We start from the raw sequence: 20,444 nt of genomic DNA on the forward strand, positions 1-20,444 counted from the left end.
TAGATAGATAATAGATAGAATGTAATTTTCTATGGCGGTTCTTAGAAATACAGATATGCAAGAAGATAAAATAATGATTGTAGAGACGGGAATTATCCTGGATTTCCCATCAGAAATCTCATTGTTTTTTCTCAGCCCAAAACGGATGATAACAGGGAGCAATAAACTGCAGCCAACTGAAGATACCGCCCCTTTATCGATTCTCCCGATCTGCTAATATAGCGCAAAATCCACATTTCTGCAATTACAGAATTTATTTCGTTTAGACAGGGAGCCAATCAGATTATTAATTTGCTAATCTATCAAAACTGGCATCTGACCTGCCTTCAAAAGACAAGGAGTCCAAAAGTAACCTGACGTACCTACAAAAAATGAACAGGATCTGCATTTTTTGCGGATCGGATGCAGACCCATTTCTATGGAGCAGCAAAAGATGCGGACAGCGCACCGTGTGCTGTCTGCATCCGTATGTCTGTTCCGCAAAAATATAGAACATGTCATATTCTCATCCGTATCTCGGACAAGAATAGGCATTTCCGCAATAATGCAGAAAGGTAAAGTGCGGCAGGTATTCGTATTTTGCAGATTCATGGTTTACAGAGCGCAAAACGGATACGGTCGTGTACATGAGGCCTTAGGCGAATTACTGATCAGAACATGTCAATGAAGAGTTAACGAAATGTAACAACAGCCACAATTAAGAAAATTCTCACTTCTCAAACATGACCCGGAAGAAATAAAAATGAGACTTCTGGCCCCCAGTCCTGTAGGTCAATGTGAAGGCAATGTGCCACAGACGTCCAGCTACTGAGTACAGCAAACATTGTGAACAGTGCAAGGCTGCGGTATAGCATCGCTGTAGTGAGCGTTGGTGGAGATCACACGTCTGCACCTTCTCCGACCTCAGGCTCTAAATATAAACCCCTATTTTGTGGAAGTGTAGAGAGAAAAGCGAGTGAGCCTACATATGGCAATGCACAGTGCAGGATCTATAAATTATTCAGCATGACCTGCTTAACACAGCTCTGCACTCAGTAGACGTGACCAACGAGGGAACATGCACCGAGCCTGGGCCATATACAACCACAAATAAAACAACTGCCACCATAGGTCGTAAAATGTGTGGCCAACACGCACAGAACCTATATGTAACAGGGATCAGATGAGCATAAGCACAGGTGAGGAGATATAAAAATATACAATGTGGATGGCCAAGGCTGGCAGAGCGGTTTGGGTAACCAGGAAACCACCCAAGGCCCACGAGCTAGTTGAGGGAACCCAAAAGCTGACCCTCAAAGAGGATGAGGCTGATGGAACAGGTTCCACAAGGCTTCATGCACACGGCAGAGACTGTAGGATGGCACACAGAGTCCAGAAAGAAGTTCCCTACAGTCCATGTGTCTCCGCATGGTAACATGGCAGCTGATGGAACATGCCACCATTTGTGTTCGCCATACAAAATCACAGGCACATAGAGGTTCCTATGGGATCATACATTTTTTGTGGGTGCCAACCTGGAACTTGGGTGAAGCCATGAAACTTCCATGAGCATGAAGCCTAATAGACATCACAAACCTGGACTAGTCGTAGGAAAGGCCACCAGGACACTCTAGTTCTGGCACAGGCAATGAATGTGGTAATCATATTAATAGACAATACTTAAAAGACCAAGCACACAAATGGTAACACCCCCCCCCCACCCCCACCCCCCCACCCCAAAAAAAGTACCATACTACCAGAGTGGTAAACTTGCACCATGTTGCTACAGGATAACTATAGGAACCAATATACAGTGGGGGCAACCATTTGGCGCACCGAACAGTAGGCATGTACTTGGATTGGAAAATGTGATGACACTGAGTCATTACCAGATGTTTGCCTCCACTGTATGAGGGTTCTTATGGTACACATCAGGTGAAGGAGTCATCCAAAATGAGGAAACAACACTGAGGATCTGAATAAAATGGGAAGGAAACAATCAGGGTGACTATGGAAACCGGCTCTTCAAAACAGTCTTGAAGATGGAAGTATGGGTCATTGTCCTTCACACGTCATCTCCTTGTGATTAGTGACCATGATGGTTATTGGAGTTGCCGGTGGTCTTCTTCTTCATAACATAAGCCTATCCCGAGCTTCTCCACATGAAGGGCAATGTGACGTTTCACAGTTATGTTCCTGGAAACGCAGCTTACCCAATCTTATTGCATTTTTTAACTTGTATCAAACTTGGAACTGAATGATTGCTGTTGTTCACAATAGCCTATGTTCCAATGGTGGCTCAGGAACGTAGACCTTATATCAAACAAAACGATGATAGACTAATAATGACCCAAGACGTGGCTTATCTCAATCTTCCTTTGAAGCCTCCCAGGCTCCATGCCTCTGTGACCTTGGATGGGGGCCTCATCTTGGCTCTTCTAACATAGTGTAGTGACCTAAAGGCCTGGCTTCCCCAACCCTCCACGGCCCTAGATGAAGTGAATCCACGCATTTTCGTACTCCTTTGGTGGAGACATAGTGGCTTTATGACTCTTGACCTTGTAGTTTTGCCCCTCGTTATTATCCCAATACTCCGTCCCGCAAACCTTGAACCGAATGGCAAACTCCAATGTTCCTTCCTTGTTCAACAAGGAGGGGCAAAGCAGCTTGAACGAAAAGCGGTCCGAATACCTGTCGCTGTATCCTCGCTGGTAGGAGGCCATCACTTCAGTCGACGTGCTCCAAGAATCCACCGTGTATCTGACCATCACCTCCTTCTCATAGGACAGGTTGAGGACTCTGAGATCTCCGCTAACACTGAATGGATCTGTGTGGATGGTCTCCAGGCACACCCTGCGTTGTCTCACCAATTCTAGGAAGTCCGGCTTAGAGCCTGGGTTGGTGAATTGAGGATACAGTTGCGGGGTATTAGGAGAGGGGTGGAGCAACAGCGTGGTGAGCTCCGCCCCCGCGGGACAAGATTCCCTACACCGCAGCCCAGCGAGAACGTGGTAGGGAACTCTAGGCAAGTCTGCGTGGTTAAAGTGACGGACTGAGGTTAACTCCAGCCCCAGAGAGTCAGCAAAACGTACCTCCTTCTTTCTTGGAGCCACCACCTCAAGGTGCCTCCTCTCAGCAGGTGTGGGTAACGACTTAGCTCTTCTTCGGGCAGTTGGGCTCTGTGGCACCAAGCTGATCTCTCTTCCTCGGGTGACCGGTTTGCTGGGTTCCTTGGTCTTCTCCGCAGTGTCTTCTTCATGGTCATCGAGGTCCTCGTCCTCTGGGGACTCGGGGCTTTCCCCGTAGAGCACCGCTGTGCAGCTGAAGTTGCGGGGCAGGAGGTGGCGGTGGGTGGGCATGGTGTCCATACACCCCAGCAGGCAGCTGCTCCGTGCACTCTCCTCCTCCGTCTCCCCACTACATGAGAGGGGCAGTGTGTGCACCACGGAAGGCTGACGTGTGGTGACGCACATCGCATCCCTGCAGGATCCGCTGGAGGAGGCGCTCAGCATCGTGCAGATGGGAGCCCTTGGCAGAGGCCCCTGCCCTGGAGAGGGTTAATCCTGCTGCTGGTCCATGAATGGGTCCTGCAGACTGTCCTCTCGGTGCAAGGGCTGAGCCATCTCTGGTGCATTCCTCATTCATCCAAGGCACTGGTGTCACCTCCCTCGTCACTCCTCTCCCCACCGGGCAGATCTTTAACGCTGCCACTGCTGGCAGGAGCCTGTGCGCATCCGTGGTGGGTGTGAGGCTTCCACCAATGCCAGGCTGCACCTCATGTCTCCATTGGATCTGGGGTTTCTGCTCATGATAACCATGCCTGCTGCTCTCTAGGTCCGGGTGATAGACCTGGGTGCAGATACATAACCACCTGGGTCTGGAATTACAGTTATGCAATGCCAGCCTAGATCTGTGGGCACCATTATACAGAGCATGCCTGTGGTTGCACCCCCTGAATCTGAGCAACCTTCCTACTGCTACACCCTCTGAGCACCCCACCTGTCCTATTACTACACCCTCTGAGCACCCCACCTGTCCTATTGCTACGCCCTCTGAGCACCCCACTTTTCCTACTGCTACCCCCTCTGAGCACCCCACCTGTCCTATTACTACACCCTCTGAGCACCCCACCTCTCCTACTGCTACCCCCTCTGAGCACCCCACCTTCCCTATTGCTACCCTCTCTGAGCACCCCACCTGTCCTATTACTACACCCTCTGAGCGCCCCACCTGTCCTACTGCTACCCCCTCTGAGCACCCCACCTGTCCTATTACTACACCCTCTGAGCGCCCCACCTGTCCTACTGCTACCCCCTCTGAGCACCCCACCTTTCCTACTGCTACACCCTCTGAGCACCCCACCTGTCCTATTACTACACCCTCTGAGCGCCCCACCTGTCCTACTGCTACCCCCTCTGAGCACCCCACCTGTCCTATTACTACACCCTCTGAGCACCCCACCTGTCCTACTGCTACCCCCTCTGAGCACCCCACCTGTCCTACTGCTACCCCCTCTGAGCACCCCACCTTTCCTACTGCTACCCCCTCTGAGCACCCCACCTGTCCTACTGCTACCCCCTCTGAGCACCCCACCTCTCCTACTGCTACCCCCTCTGAGCACCCCACCTTCCCTATTGCTACCCTCTCTGAGCACCCCACCTATCCTACTGCTACCCCCTCTGAGCACCCCACCTGTCCTATTACTACACCCTCTGAGCGCCCCACCTGTCCTACTGCTACCCCCTCTGAGCACCCCACCTGTCCTATTACTACACCCTCTGAGCACCCCACCTGTCCTACTGCTACCCCCTCTGAGCACCCCACCTGTCCTACTGCTACCCCCTCTGAGCACCCCACCTTTCCTACTGCTACCCCCTCTGAGCACCCCACCTATCCTACTGCTACCCCCTTTGAGCACCCCACCTATCCTACTGCTACCCCCTCTGAGCACCCCATCTTTCCTATTGCTACCCCCTCTGAGCACCCCACCTGTCCTATTGCTACACCCTCTGAGCACCCCACCTGTCCTATTACTACACCCTCTGAGCACCCCACCTTTCCTACTGCTACCCCCTCTGAGCACCCCACCTTTCCTACTGCTACCCCCTCTGAGCACCCCACCTGTCCTACTGCTACCCCCTCTGAGCACCCCACCTCTCCTACTGCTACCCCCTCTGAGCACCCCACCTATCCTATTGCTACACCCTCTGAGCACCCCACCTGTCCTATTGCTACACCCTCTGAGCACCCCACCTTTCCTACTGCTACCCCCTCTGAGCACCCCACCTTTCCTACTGCTACACCCTCTGAGCACCCCACCTGTCCTATTGCTACACCCTCTGAGCACCCCACCTTTCCTACTGCTACCCTCTCTGAGCACCCCACCTGTCCTATTGCTACACCCTCTGAGCACCCCATCTTTCCTACTGCTACCCCCTCTGAGCACCCCACCTGTCCTATTGCTACCCCCTCTGAGCACCCCACCTATCCTACTGCTACCCCCTCTGAGCACCCCACCTTTCCTATTGCTACCCCCTCTGAGCACCCCACCTGTCCTATTGCTACCCCCTCTGAGCACCCCACCTGTCCTATTGCTACACCCTCTGAGCACCCCACCTGTCCTACTGCTACCCCCTCTGAGCACCCCACCTGTCCTATTACCACACCCTCTGAGCACCCCACCTTTCCTATTGCTACACCCTCTGAGCACCCCACCTGTCCTATTACTACACCCTCTGAGCACCCCACCTGTCCTACTGCTACCCCCTCTGAGCACCCCACCTGTCCTACTGCTACCCCCTCTGAGCACCCCACCTCTCCTACTGCTACCCCCTCTGAGCACCCCACCTGTCCTACTGCTACCCCCTCTGAGCACCCCACCTATCCTACTGCTACCCCCTTTGAGCACCCCACCTATCCTACTGCTACCCCCTCTGAGCACCCCATCTTTCCTATTGCTACCCCCTCTGAGCACCCCACCTGTCCTATTGCTACACCCTCTGAGCACCCCACCTGTCCTATTACTACACCCTCTGAGCACCCCACCTGTCCTATTGCTACACCCTCTGAGCACCCCACCTTTCCTACTGCTACCCCCTCTGAGCACCCCACCTTTCCTACTGCTACCCCCTCTGAGCACCCCACCTGTCCTATTGCTACACCCTCTGAGCACCCCACCTTTCCTACTGCTACCCCCTCTGAGCACCCCACCTTTCCTACTGCTACCCTCTCTGAGCACCCCATCTTTCCTACTGCTACCCCCTCTGAGCACCCCACCTGTCCTATTGCTACCCCCTCTGAGCACCCCACCTATCCTACTGCTACCCCCTCTGAGCACCCCACCTTTCCTATTGCTACCCCCTCTGAGCACCCCACCTGTCCTACTGCTACCCCCTCTGAGCACCCCACCTGTCCTACTGCTACCCCCTCTGAGCACCCCACCTGTCCTATTGCTACACCCTCTGAGCACCCCACCTGTCCTACTGCTACCCCCTCTGAGCACCCCACCTTTCCTACTGCTACCCCCTCTGAGCACCCCACCTGTCCTACTGCTACCCCCTCTGAGCACCCCACCTGTCCTACTGCTGCACCCTCTGAGCACCCCACCTGTCCTACTGCTGCACCCTCTGAGCACCCAACCTGTCCTACTGCTACACCCTCTGAGCACCCCACCTTTTTCCTACTGCTACCCCCTCTGAGCACCCCACCTGTCCTATTACTACACCCTCTGAGCACCCCACCTATTCTACTGCTACCCCCTCTGAGCACCCCACCTGTCCTATTACTACACCCTCTGAGCGCCCCACCTGTCCTACTGCTACCCCCTCTGAGCACCCCACCTGTCCTATTACTACACCCTCTGAGCACCCCACCTGTCCTACTGCTACCCCCTCTGAGCACCCCACCTGTCCTACTGCTACCCCCTCTGAGCACCCCACCTTTCCTACTGCTACCCCCTCTGAGCACCCCACCTGTCCTACTGCTACCCCCTCTGAGCACCCCACCTCTCCTACTGCTACCCCCTCTGAGCACCCCACCTGTCCTACTGCTACCCCCTCTGAGCACCCCACCTATCCTACTGCTACCCCCTTTGAGCACCCCACCTATCCTACTGCTACCCCCTCTGAGCACCCCACCTGTCCTATTACTACACCCTCTGAGCACCCCACCTGTCCTATTGCTACACCCTCTGAGCACCCCACCTGTCCTATTGCTACCCCCTCTGAGCACCCCACCTTTCCTACTGCTACCCCCTCTGAGCACCCCACCTGTCCTATTGCTACCCTCTCTGAGCACCCCACCTTTCCTACTGCTACCCCCTCTGAGCACCCCACCTTTCCTACTGCTACCCTCTCTGAGCACCCCACCTTTCCTACTGCTACCCCCTCTGAGCACCCCACCTGTCCTATTGCTACACCCTCTCAGCACCCCACCTTTCCTACTGCTACCCCCTCTGAGCACCCCACCTTTCCTACTGCTACCCCCTCTGAGCACCCCACCTGTCCTATTGCTACCCCCTCTGAGCACCCCACCTGTCCTATTGCTACACCCTCTGAGCACCCCACCTGTCCTATTGCTACACCCTCTGAGCACCCCACCTTTTTCCTACTGCTACCCCCTCTGAGCACCCCACCTGTCCTATTACTACACCCTCTGAGCACCCCACCTATCCTACTGCTACCCCCTCTGAGCACCCCACCTTTTTCCTACTGCTACCCCCTCTGAGCACCCCACCTGTCCTATTACTACACCCTCTGAGCACCCCACCTATCCTACTGCTACCCCCTCTGAGCACCCCACCTGTCCTACTGCTACCCCCTCTGAGCACCCCACCTGTCCTACTGCTACCCCCTCTGAGCACCCCACCTCTCCTACTGCTACCCCCTCTGAGCACCCCACCTGTCCTACTGCTACCCTACCCCCTCTGAGCACCCCACCTGTCCTACTGCTACCCTACCCCCTCTGAGCACCCCACCTGTCCTATTGCTACACCCTCTGAGCACCCCACCTGTCCTATTGCTACCCCCTCTGAGCACCCCACCTTTCCTACTGCTACCCCCTCTGAGCACCCCACCTGTCCTATTGCTACCCTCTCTGAGCACCCCACCTTTCCTACTGCTACCCCCTCTGAGCACCCCACCTTTCCTACTGCTACCCTCTCTGAGCACCCCACCTTTCCTACTGCTACCCCCTCTGAGCACCCCACCTGTCCTATTGCTACACCCTCTCAGCACCCCACCTTTCCTACTGCTACCCCCTCTGAGCACCCCACCTTTCCTACTGCTACCCCCTCTGAGCACCCCACCTGTCCTATTGCTACCCCCTCTGAGCACCCCACCTGTCCTATTGCTACACCCTCTGAGCACCCCACCTGTCCTATTGCTACACCCTCTGAGCACCCCACCTTTTTCCTACTGCTACCCCCTCTGAGAACCCCACCTGTCCTATTACTACACCCTCTGAGGACCCCACCTATCCTACTGCTACCCCCTCTGAGCACCCCACCTTTTTCCTACTGCTACCCCCTCTGAGCACCCCACCTGTCCTATTACTACACCCTCTGAGCACCCCACCTATCCTACTGCTACCCCCTCTGAGCACCCCACCTGTCCTACTGCTACCCCCTCTGAGCACCCCACCTGTCCTACTGCTACCCCCTCTGAGCACCCCACCTCTCCTACTGCTACCCCCTCTGAGCACCCCACCTGTCCTACTGCTACCCTACCCCCTCTGAGCACCCCATCTATCCTACTGCTACCCCCTTTGAGCACCCCACCTATCCTACTGCTACACCCTCTGAGCACCCCACCTGTCCTATTGCTACACCCTCTGAGCACCCCACCTTTCCTACTGCTACCCCCTCTGAGCACCCCACCTGTCCTACTGCTACACCCTCTGAGCACCCCACCTATCCTACTGCTACCCCCTTTGAGCACCCACCTATCCTACTGCTACCCCCTCTGAGCACCCCATCTTTCCTATTGCTACCCCCTCTGAGCACCCCACCTGTCCTATTACTACCCCCTCTGAGCACCCCACCTGTCCTATTGCTACACCCTCTGAGCACCCCACCTGTCCTACTGCTACCCCCTCTGAGCACCCCACCTGCCTTACTGCTACCCCCTCTGAGCACCCCACCTGTCCTATTGCTACACCCTCTGAGCACCCCACCTGTCCTACTGCTACCCCCTCTGAGCACCCCACCTTTCCTACTGCTACCCCCTCTGAGCACCCCACCTGTCCTATTGCTACCACCTCTGAGCACCCCACCTTTCCTACTGCTACCCCCTCTGAGCACCCCACCTGCCCTACTGCTACCCCCTCTGAGCACCCCTACGCTACCCTGCTGTGGGTACAATAACATTGTGCCATTTGCTGCACAACGTGGACTGAGTCATCATGACCATTGCGGCATGCCCATGTCTAGCTGGGTAAAACTGTGCAGTGCAAGCCTTACTATTGCTGTAGCCGCCTGTGGGTTTATGTACCAGCGTGCCTAGATCTGTGAGAACAGCCAGCATGCTTCCAAGGTGGCAAGGTATGAGGATGTGTGCCCACTAAGACACCCTGGACTATGAATTGACATATCTGGGTTGCTCTGCTGTGCACCAGGACACATTTATCAATGTGCTTCACTCCATTAGATGAGAAAAGTATAAAACACTGGAGACGCCGGGCCAGAGCTCCGACAGCTTTCTGTGCCATAGTGGAGTGGGGTAACGTTTCACAGGGCAAGGTATTTGATCGTTTAGAATAGGAATGCCAGTGGCTGCAGACGTGAAAGTGTTAATTTTGCCGGAGTCACTTTCCATCATCATCAGTGTTAAGCCTGTCTTTTTCCCACCTCGGATGCTTTTTATAGAATAATACAGTATATATTCCATTTCCTCAGTCTAAATATTTGCACAGAGCTCCGGCGTCCCAGGGGATTTACTGCCAAAGAGAAAGAAAAGGTAAAAATATATATATATATTTATCTGTCCTTATATATATATATGCTGGGGCCTGTGCTAAGTCAGATCTCGCCGTGGAAACAGCGCTATCTTCTGTGCTGCTGTCAGGGAAAGAACTATGGCAGAAAGGACACACCACCCTGCGCTGCAGAAGAAAGGACACACCACCCTGCGCTGCAGAAGAAAGGACACACCACCCTGCGCTGCAGAAGAAAAGACACACCACCCTGCGCTGCAGAAGAAAGGACACACCACCCTGCGCTGCAGAAGAAAGGACACACCAACCTGCGCTGCAGAAGAAAGGACACACCACCCTGCGCTGCTCGTGTCACTGAGCTGGTCGGATGAGCTCAGCCTTATGTTCTGTTAGAACAGGGATCAGCACTCCAGCTGTTGTAAAACTACAACTCCCAGCATACATACTTAATCAGCTTTTTCTTGTAACTCCTATAGTATAGAAGTGAAAGGAGGATTCTGGGAGTTGTTTCAGAAAAGCTGGAGATTGCACACAACCGTTAATTTTTTTCCCGTTTACGGGCCGTTTTTATTTCAATGGGTCCGCAAAAAAAACGGAATGTACTCCGTATGCATTTCGTTTCCATATTTCCGTTCCGTTGAAAGATAGAACATGTCCTATTATTGCCTGCAAATCACGTTCCGTGGCTCCAATCAAGTCAATGGGTCCGCAAAAAAAAAACAGAACACATACGGAAATGCATCCGTATGTCTTCCGTATCCATTCTGTTTTTGCGGAACCATCTATTGAAAATGTTATGCCCAGCCCAATTTTTTCTATGCAATTACTGTATAACGGAAACAAAAAACGGAACAACGAATCCGTGAAAAACGGACCGCAAAACACTGAAAAAGCCATACGGTCGTGTGCAATAGGCCTAAGAAGGGAGAAAAGCTGCAGCAGAAAGGACACGTCCCTTGTGCTGCCAGGCTGAAGATAATCTAGCAGAGCGATGAATGCGGAGATCTCTGGATCCATGTGAGGTACAGGGCTGGTTCTAGCTTTGTTAGAGAGATGTCATGTCCTATATGATGGCTGATCCCTTTAAATAAAAAAGTAAAAAACTATATTCCAATGAAACCTCAAGGGGTATCCATAACTATTTTGCCATCTGAGGCAGGAAATGAAAAGGCGTCCTACTCATCCTTAACACAAGTAAACATAATGTGACCTACATACGTGTCTTATGTGATAGCGGGGAAAATGTAGCTTATTAAAAAAGTTTCCTTCTGTAATGGATTTCTTTCATTTTGCTGCCTCTGAAGAGAACTTTACAAACCCCATTAGAAATCCGGCGCGGAGTCAGTATGATATAGTCTGTAATATGGGGGCCTTGGTGCCTGGAGCTCTCAGAATTCATCAGACTTGGGAGTTAAGCACCACAGAGGTTCTTCTCCAACTCGAAATCCAGGTCTGATCAACCACGAGAGGTCCTGGGTGTCCTAAATCTGAAGCACCCATCTGAAAGCAGCCAAACGTAAAGTGAAAGGGGCAAATTGATCAAACTGGTGTAAAGCAGAACTGGCTGAGTTGCCCATAGCAACCAATCAGATTCCACCTTTCATTTTTCACAGCTCCTTTGGAAAATGAACAGTGGAATCTGATTGGTCGCTCCGATAGAACAGCGTCTAAAGAATTTGGTGACAGTCTACGGGCTGCTCGTCATGGACGTCATATTTCTCATTGATTTTACACCAGACGGCTCTCTCATGGTGTCCATCACTTTACCAGCCATAGTGCAAAAAAAAAAAACTGTGACAGAGGCTCCTGACCCCCTGATATCGGTGCACTACACGTGGCAATGAAGGGAAGACAGACCTAGGACTCCTGCACGCGACTGTATCCGTTTTGCAGTCCGCAAAATATGAATGCGAACTGTGCGCATCCCGCAATTTTCGTTGGACCCACTAAAAAAAAAGCCTATTCTTGTCGACATAACAGACAAAAATGGGACAGATTCTATCATTTTGCGGCCCAGCTGCACCGATGTGGAGGCCGCACGGATGACAGCCATGTTCTGTCCGCTTTTTATTTTTGCGGACCCATATTAATGAATGGGTCTGCGTGTGATCATCATACAAAAATGCAGTACGGACACGGACCACAAATATGGTCGTGTGCATGAGGCCTTAGGGCTAGGTGTTCCTATTATCTAATTGGTCGGGGGATGGTATTAAAGGGAAGGGAAATGCTGCAGTGGTCACTCACTTCATCCGGCCGGTTGCCATGGACACAGGTGTAAGCCTCGCTTATATGAAGAAGCTCTTCATGTACCGGCTGCACGTGAGCTTAGTCATAACCCCCTGATGGATGACTCGTGGCGTCTGTCATCACGAGGTTAATAGCCGCAGCCGTATCAAGGCTCCGGAGCTCTGCAGGCCCGTCCGTCAGACATCGATCCTTGCTGCATGTGATGGGCTTAATATCTTACTATTGCATGGAGATTGACAGCTTAACAAAAAAATCCTGTTTGCACATCATTATAGGCCGTGATGCCATAGCCGTCTCTTACCATATGCACCCTGGTGCCCCCCCGGGTTCTGCAGTGCTGTGGGGGTTGTCTCGTAGTTGAAACCTAAAAATAACAGAAAATGTTCTAAATAATTGGAATTGGAAACTGCGGTGCGGTCAGGTTGCGGTTGCAGAACGGCCGCTCTGCAGTTCAGTACCGCGCGGCCCTATGGTTCGCAGCTGGCTCTTATTAAACGAATGAGACCGCACTGTTTAGTCGGTTAATGGGGTATTCAGACAATGGGACCCGCACCTACACCGAGAACGGAGCCCTGCATAGGCGCAGCCGCCTCCACTTATTTCTATGGGGGCCGCTGAAAATACCTGAGCGTCGGGCCCCATAGAAATGAATGGAAGAGGTGGCCACACAAGTGCGGTGAGCTCCCATTCACTTCTATGGGGAGAGCACGTGGTGGTGGCTCGGGGTCCCCCTCCAGCCGCCAACTTCCCCACTCAGTTCTCGATATAGGTGCGGGTCCCAGCGGTGGGGCCCACACCTATCAGACAATGGGGACATATCCTAGCGATATGCCCCCCATTGTCTCAGATGGGAATACCCCTTTTATGGCCACGTGGCACCTTCAATACCATAACAGCCATTAACAATGCAGACCATCTAAACAGTGCAGTCCAAATTAGTTAAAAAGAGCCAGCTGTGCAGTACTTGACCACAGAGCGTCCCCGTCGCAACACGACCGCGACGTGTGGTTGTAGCCTTTACACGGTCAGGTTTCCGGATGCAGTTTTGGAAGTTAATTCAAGAAGGCGGAAAAGTCGTATCCGTCCTTTAGACTTTCTCTCCTTATATGATTCACTCCTGATTTTGGTTTGCAAAACTGCATCAGGAACCCCAACTGTGTGGCCCTGTTCTTATAGAGGACAGAGATAAGTGGCAGGCAGACACAGCTGAAGCCGCTTATCTTGGAATAAATAAAAGGGTCTAAAGGGGTTGTTCATCCTTGGTGAGTTTTTCTTCAAGCCCCCCATTGTGGCTGGATCCGCATTGGTAATCATACTTACCTGATCCCCGCCACTGGGTCCCGACCTCATAACTGCACCACTCTCTCGGGTCTCCCTGCATCAACATCCAGTTTGACATAGGTCACCTGACCGCAGCAACCAATGACTGCCTGCAGCAGTGATGTGTCACCCATGATGTGTCACCCACTGGGTTAGGCAGCGGTCAGAAGTTGACGTGGGGAGACCCGGAATCTGCAGACAGCGATAGAGCTGGAACCCGGGTATCAGGTAACTATGATAGCCACAGGAGGTCCGGCCACACTGGGGAAAGATCTGAAGAAAAACTCACCAAGGGTCAACAAACCCTTCAAATGCTTATGGGCCCTGGTGCAAAAGTTCGGTCTTTCCCCATTTCCATGCACCCAGCCAAATAGTATTAAACAACATCCAGGTGTAGGGCAATGAACAGGTTAATGCCTGGTATGGCAGAAAAGGTAATAGTGTCAGCATCCCTGGTGATCTAGGGCAGTGAGACGGTTAATGTCAATATTCCTGGAGATCAAGGGCAGCGAATGGTTTAATGGCAGAATCCCTGGTGGTCTAGGGTAGTGAAGGGGCTAATGTCAATATACCTTGTGGCCGAGGGCAGTGAGGGGGCTATTGTTAGGTCTTGCGGGCAGGGTCCTCTCCCCCTCTGTAGCCGTCTGTTAATAGTTTCTTGCTTATTGTATTTTTATAATACAGCGCCATGGAATTAATAATGCTTTCAAATAAATAATCCTAATAAAAAGGAATTGATGTGAGAATCATTAGTGGTCCAGGACAGCGCGGAGGCCCTATTGTTAGGTCTATGGTAGTAAAGGAATTAATGTGAGAATCATTGGCAGTCTAGGCCAGTGAAAGGGTTAATATCCATATAGCTGGTATCCAGGTTACTGACCTCTCCAGACTCATTGAAGCCTAGAGTATACGGGCTTCTAAGAAATTTAGGCCAAGACAAATGATGAAACTTCAGTCTGCTCTGTTGCAGTGGCTGTAACGTCCTGTGTCTTCACTGCTCTGATCATAGAGAGGATCGTGCAGCTGTAACTGTACGACTGCACAGTTCTCTCTATCATTGGGCAGAGTCATTCAGGAGTACTCTGCTCAGTCAGAGTTAGAATGTGGTGAGGGGGGCCTGTGCTGCCTCGTGGATTAGGGTACGACCACATGGAGTGGTCGTGCTGCGGTTGCGACTTGGCCTCACTGCAGTCAAGTACCACGTGGCCGTACAGGCCGTGGCTGCCTCCTGTTAAACTAATGAGGGCCAGGTAATCTGGGTGCTGTGCGTCTACTGGCAATACAGACCGACTAAAGATTGCGGTCCTCATTAGTTTAATTAGGGCACACTGCACCCTTTATGGCCACGCAGTCCTCAGAGATCACAGAGAGGCTGCGTCGTAACCACGACACAACCACGCTGTGTGGTCGTACCCTTAGAGGCCCCGTCACCACCATGACCTCATTTATATCTGAACTTTCCATATTAGTTTTGCATAATGAAGTGGTTTTTGAAGAGACATTTCCAGTGACAGTAAAAATGAAGTAATCGCAGCTCTTACAAGGATTTCCCCCCTGTACAGAGGATGACTAGTGTTGAGCGAATCGAAAAATTTCAGGATCAATTCTATTTGCGGCAAAGCTGAATTTCCTCGTGCTTCGTGGTTGCGAATCATTTTAACCTGAAATGGTGTAAAAAACATAAAAAACAAAACAAAAAATCATATTTAGGCCTCCTGCACACGAACGTAGGTGTCCCGTTGCCGTATTACGGACCGCATTTGCGGATGCGCAATACACGGGCACCGTTCCGTGTGCATTCCGCATCACGGATGCGGAACCATTCACTTCAATGGGTCATCAAATCCGGAGATGCGGAATAGTACGGAACGGAACCGTACGGGAGCACTACGGAGTGCTTCCGTGGGGGTTTCGTCCCGTACTTCCGTTCCGCAAAAAGATAGAACATGTCCTATCTTTTTGCGGAACGGCCGGATCGCGGACCCATTAAAGTGAATGGGTCCGCGATCCGCTGCGGCTGCCCCACGGACGGTGTTCGTGCATTGCGGCCAGCAGCACGACCACGGGGCGCACACGTTCGTGTGCAGGAGGCCTTACCTGATCCATTTGCTCGCGACGGGCCGTCCGCCGCCATCTTGCTTGTAGATCTTGCATGAAATCCTGTGTGCAGTGGCCTATGACGTCACCATGCTGGCCGGCGTGATGACTGCTGCCTCAAGAAAAACCTGGGGAGCAGCGCAGTAAATGATAATATAATCTAAATATCATAATAAGAAACATATATAATAATAAAATATAATAGTGTCTTTTTGATTCCAAATGTAAAGGCTTCTGCAGTGAAATCCAATGTACTGTAGCCATTGATGGAAGCTGTGTACCGCCACAGACCGCAGCACCACAATCAGCACAATGGGCCTGTGCGCTCTCACCCTGGGGTGTGTGACGAGTCCACACTTTTCTCTCTAGCTGTTAATTATTTTGTTACTAGAAAGGCAAAGCTTACAGTCGTTACTAGGGAGAGCTCAAGGAAGGCGATAATGCCGTGACTTTGTAGCAGGCGCTGAGCACCGAGTGAAGGTCACAGCTACATTGTCTATTCCTCTGGCATTCAAAGGGAGGGACGTCACCGCCGCTGTGGTGACAATGAAACCACGCAGGTATGAGACATGTCCTCTCTAATGTCTTCTCAACATGTCACACCCCATTAGACTATTCAGGATTCACCATCCATGAGCTTTATTTCCTGATCCGGTGATGGTGCAGTGAGTGGCGGTACTACATTTTAATGTAGTTGATTGCACCGGCGGAGCACAATGACTACAAATGGACTCCCTTTAACCAGATGGATGAAATCGGGCGTCTTAATGGATTTTAGAGAGAAGCTGTCACCACAAAAGGCGGTGCAATCTGCAGGCAGCAGGTTACAGAGCAGGAGGAGCTGAGCCGAGACTGACATAGTTTTATGGGAACAGATTCGGTAAAACTTTAAAGGGGATGTGTCATTTCAGACATAGGTGGTATATTTCTAGGATATACCATCAAAGTCAGATAGATGCGAGTCCCATCTCTAAGACCTGCTCCTATTTCCAGAACGGACCCCTGAAAGAGAGTGCATTGCGCATGCGCAGTGTGATCTCCATTAATTTCTATGGGAGTTGCGAAAATAGCCAAGCAAACAAACACTTGAATGGCAAGTGAATGGCAAGCGCACTGCACGTGTGCAGACATCACTCCATTCACTTCTATGGGACTGTCAGAAATAGCTGAGCCAGTGCTCGGCTATTTTTGGCAGTCCTATACAAACGAACGTAGAGTGTACCGCGCAAGCGCTAATATAGCTCCATACACTTCTATGGGACTGCCGGAGACAGCTGAGTGCTACCAGCCTAACTCAGATGCTCAACCTGCGGCCCTCCAGCTGTTGCAAAACTACAACTCCCAGCATGCCCTAATAGCTGTAGGCTGTCCAGGCATGTTGAGAGGGAGTTGTAGTTTTGCAACAGCTGGAGGGCCGCAGGTTGAGCATCCCTTAGCCGAAGACACAACTGATGACAAAGCTGTGCACTTGGGGCCCGGGTCCGGTATCCATAGCCGGGCAGAAAACCCCTGCATGTTCTCTGTCCAGGGCAGGGAGACGTCCAGCATCACATAACAGTTCCTATAGGAAATGATAGGAGCAGTTTGGTCATAAAAGGCTGAAGGGGATCACGACGGGAGGACTACTCATATGATGGGGCCCAGAGTCTGTTCAATGCCATGAATATTCATCAGCAGTTCATATAATATAACCTTTTACAAATGCAAATAGTAATATATAGTAATACAATAGTATACATTCTATAAATATTTCATGGCGCATCTCATCTGACATCGTCACCTTCTCCTCGGTTTCTACTGGTTCGTATTTCCAAGTTAATAATATATGTGCCTACGGATCACCTCCATCACTGTGGCCATAACAGACCAGCGGGAAATAGACCTCAGGGGGTATCAGAGGTCTCTTCACATCAATTCACAAGTATGGATCTTTCTCATCTCTGCGGTATAGATGTGATGAATGGAGGAGGTCGGTGGTCTGCCCTTACCGCAGAGGCTTTGCAGATCCATGGAGCATTTCAATGACCCTAGTGAAGACTGGCTGTGACTCTTCACCGATGTGGGAGATGAAAGTCCTTGTAGGTGATAGAACAACATCAAAACTGTATATAATGTATAGTAAAGCCATGTACAGGGACAAATATGGGCAGCAAATGACTTAGGCTGGGGCACATATTATATGCCAGAGGTGGGCACAAGTGACATGGCCGGACCCAGCCTTTGTACACTGTAGGGCGCTGGTCCTGCGTCCATAGCCTGAATGTCCCCGGTTACATGGGAGACATCCTACAGAACAATGCAGCAAATCTGCACCGTGATGTAGTCATATGGGAAGAGGGGATGTATCACTATATAAAAATATATAGCAAATTATCTAATAAATGATCTAATAAATATATAATAAATGATCTAATAAATATCTAATAAATCTATAATAAATGATCTAATAAATCTATAATAAATTATCTAATAAATCTATAATAAATGATCTAATAAATCTGCATAGTGATGTAGTAATATGGGAAGAGAGGATGTATCACTATATAAAAAATATATATATATAATAAATGATCAAATAAATCTATAATAAATGATGTAATAAATCAATATTAAACTACAAAATAAGTTTATAAAAAAGTATCTAATACATCTATAATAAATGTATACATTTATCGTGTAGAGAAAGTTACTACAAGGCACTTACTAATGTATTGTGATTGTCCATGTTGCCTCCTTTGCTGGCTAGATTCATGTTTCCCTCACGTTATACACGGCTCGTTTCCATGGTTATGACCACCCTGCAATCCATCAGTGGTGGTCGTGCTTGCATAGTATAGAAAAAAGCACCAGCCTATGTGAGCTACCACGGTCCCGGCCACCAGAGAGACCAGAACTTTTTCCTATAATGCACAAGTGCGGCCACTGATGCTGGATTGTAGGGTGGTGGTAACCATGGAAACGGGCAGCGTATAATGTGATGGAAAAGTGAATCCTGCCAGCAAAGGAAGCAATATGGACAATCCCAATACATTAGCGAGTGCCTTGTATTAACTTCCTCTACATGATCAGTGCCATTTGCTGAAATGAGACAACCCCTTTAAGGCCTTATGCCCATGATCGTATCTGTTTGCTGTAAGCAAATCGCAGATCCACAAACCACGGATACCGGCCGAGTGCCTCCCACATTTTCCCATTCCGCACGTCCTGCCCTGTGGTAAAAATGCCTATTTTTGTCTGCAAAACAAACATGTTCTATCTTTTTTTTTGCGGGACGGTAGAACAGACATACGCATTTAAGTGAATGGGGCTGCATCCGATCCGCCAAAACATGCGGATCGGATGCAGAGCCGTAATACGGTCATGTGCTTGAGGGCCTACGGCAGAGTTTGGGGAAAGCTTGGTTACAACGGCCCTGGGGGCTGTTACCTCAGCTGTACTAGGTGTCATCCGGCTTTCCCAGAAGCAGAGAGAATGAAAGGGTTTTTCGGAGATTTTGATATTGATGGCCTGTCTTAAGTATGGGTCATCGATATCTGATCAGTGGGGGTCCGTCCAGCTCCCTACACCCCCTCCATCAGCCTTCCTACTGTGGACAGAGCTTCTAGTGCTGGAGCTACTGCAGAACGGCCGACTCCTGACGGCGGCCCATCACATGTTAAAGGGGTATTCTCATCTGGGATCGCTAGGATATGCCATCAGTGTCAGATAGGTGCGGGTCCCACCTCTAGGACCTGTGATATCTATAGAATTAAAGGGGTCGTCTCACTCGCAAGTGGCATTTATCATGTAGAGAAAGTTAATACAAGGCACTCACTAATGTATTGTGATTGTCCATATTGCCTCCTTTGCTGGTAGGATTCATTTTTCCATCACATTATACACTGCTCGTTTCCATGGTTACGACCACCCTGCAATCCATCAGCGGTGGTCGTGCTAGCACACTATAGGAAAAAGTGCCGGCCTCTCTGGTGGCTGGGACCGAGGGAGCACACGTAGGTTGGTGCTTTTTTCTATAGTGTGCAAGCACGACCACCACTGATGGATTGCAGGGTGATCTGTAACCATGGAAACAAGCCGTGTATAATGTGATAGAAAAGTGAATCCAGCCAGCAAAGAAGGCAATATGGACAATCACAATATATTAGTAAGGGCCTTGTATCAACTTCCTCTACATAACAAATCCCACTTGCTGAAGTGAGACCACCCCTTTAAAGACCACTCCATTCATCTCATCTCTATGGGAGGTCTGAGCACGCTCGGCAGTTTTCAGTACTCCCATAGCAGTGAATGGAGGGTGGTCGTACATGCGCGCTTACTCTTGTGCCACCTCGGGGGCCAGTTCTGGAGATAGGAGCGGCTCCAGAGATGGGACCCCCACCTATATGACACTGCGGCCTCTTGCACGCGACCGTATGTATTTTGCGGTCCACAAAAAACGGATCCGCAAAAAAATACAGATGACATCCATGTGCATTCCGTATTTTGCGGAATGGAACAGCTGTCCCCTGATAGAACAGTCCTATCCTTGTCCGTAATGTGGACAGTAATAGGAAGTTTTTTTGTTTTTTTTGCGGAACGGAATGCACATGGAGTACCCATTGAAATGAATGGTTCCGTATACGGTCCACAAAAAAAAAACGGAATGGAAACGGAATGAAAATATGTTTGTGTGCAAGAGGCCTGATCCTAGCGATATGCCATAAATGTCCCAGAGGGGAACGCCCCTTTAAGGGCTCATGCACACGACTGTATGCCCTCGGCATCATAGGCTACAATATGATATTATGAGTGCGGGACAATAGCCCTGCGGGCGGGCGGATGCGCGCAGTATCATAGTAACCGCGCACGATGTACGCCGCTCCAGGACG

At 50.7% G+C, this 20,444-nt stretch overlaps 1 protein-coding gene across 1 annotated transcript; it reads right to left on the bottom strand.

Annotated features, from left to right (window-relative positions):
* Positions 1–2,289: 2,289 nt before the first annotated feature.
* On the bottom strand, positions 2,290–3,585 carry LOC120980822 (protein phosphatase 1 regulatory subunit 3E-like). The gene has a single exon (XM_040410130.1). It carries the CDS (start codon positions 3,489–3,491, stop codon positions 2,469–2,471), a length of 1,023 nt encoding a protein of 340 aa, XP_040266064.1. The 5' UTR covers positions 3,492–3,585; the 3' UTR covers positions 2,290–2,468.
* Positions 3,586–20,444: the final 16,859 nt, after the last annotated feature.

This window comes from Bufo bufo, chromosome 10 (assembly GCF_905171765.1).
Source record: "Bufo bufo chromosome 10, aBufBuf1.1, whole genome shotgun sequence".
NCBI lineage: Eukaryota > Metazoa > Chordata > Amphibia > Anura > Bufonidae > Bufo > Bufo bufo.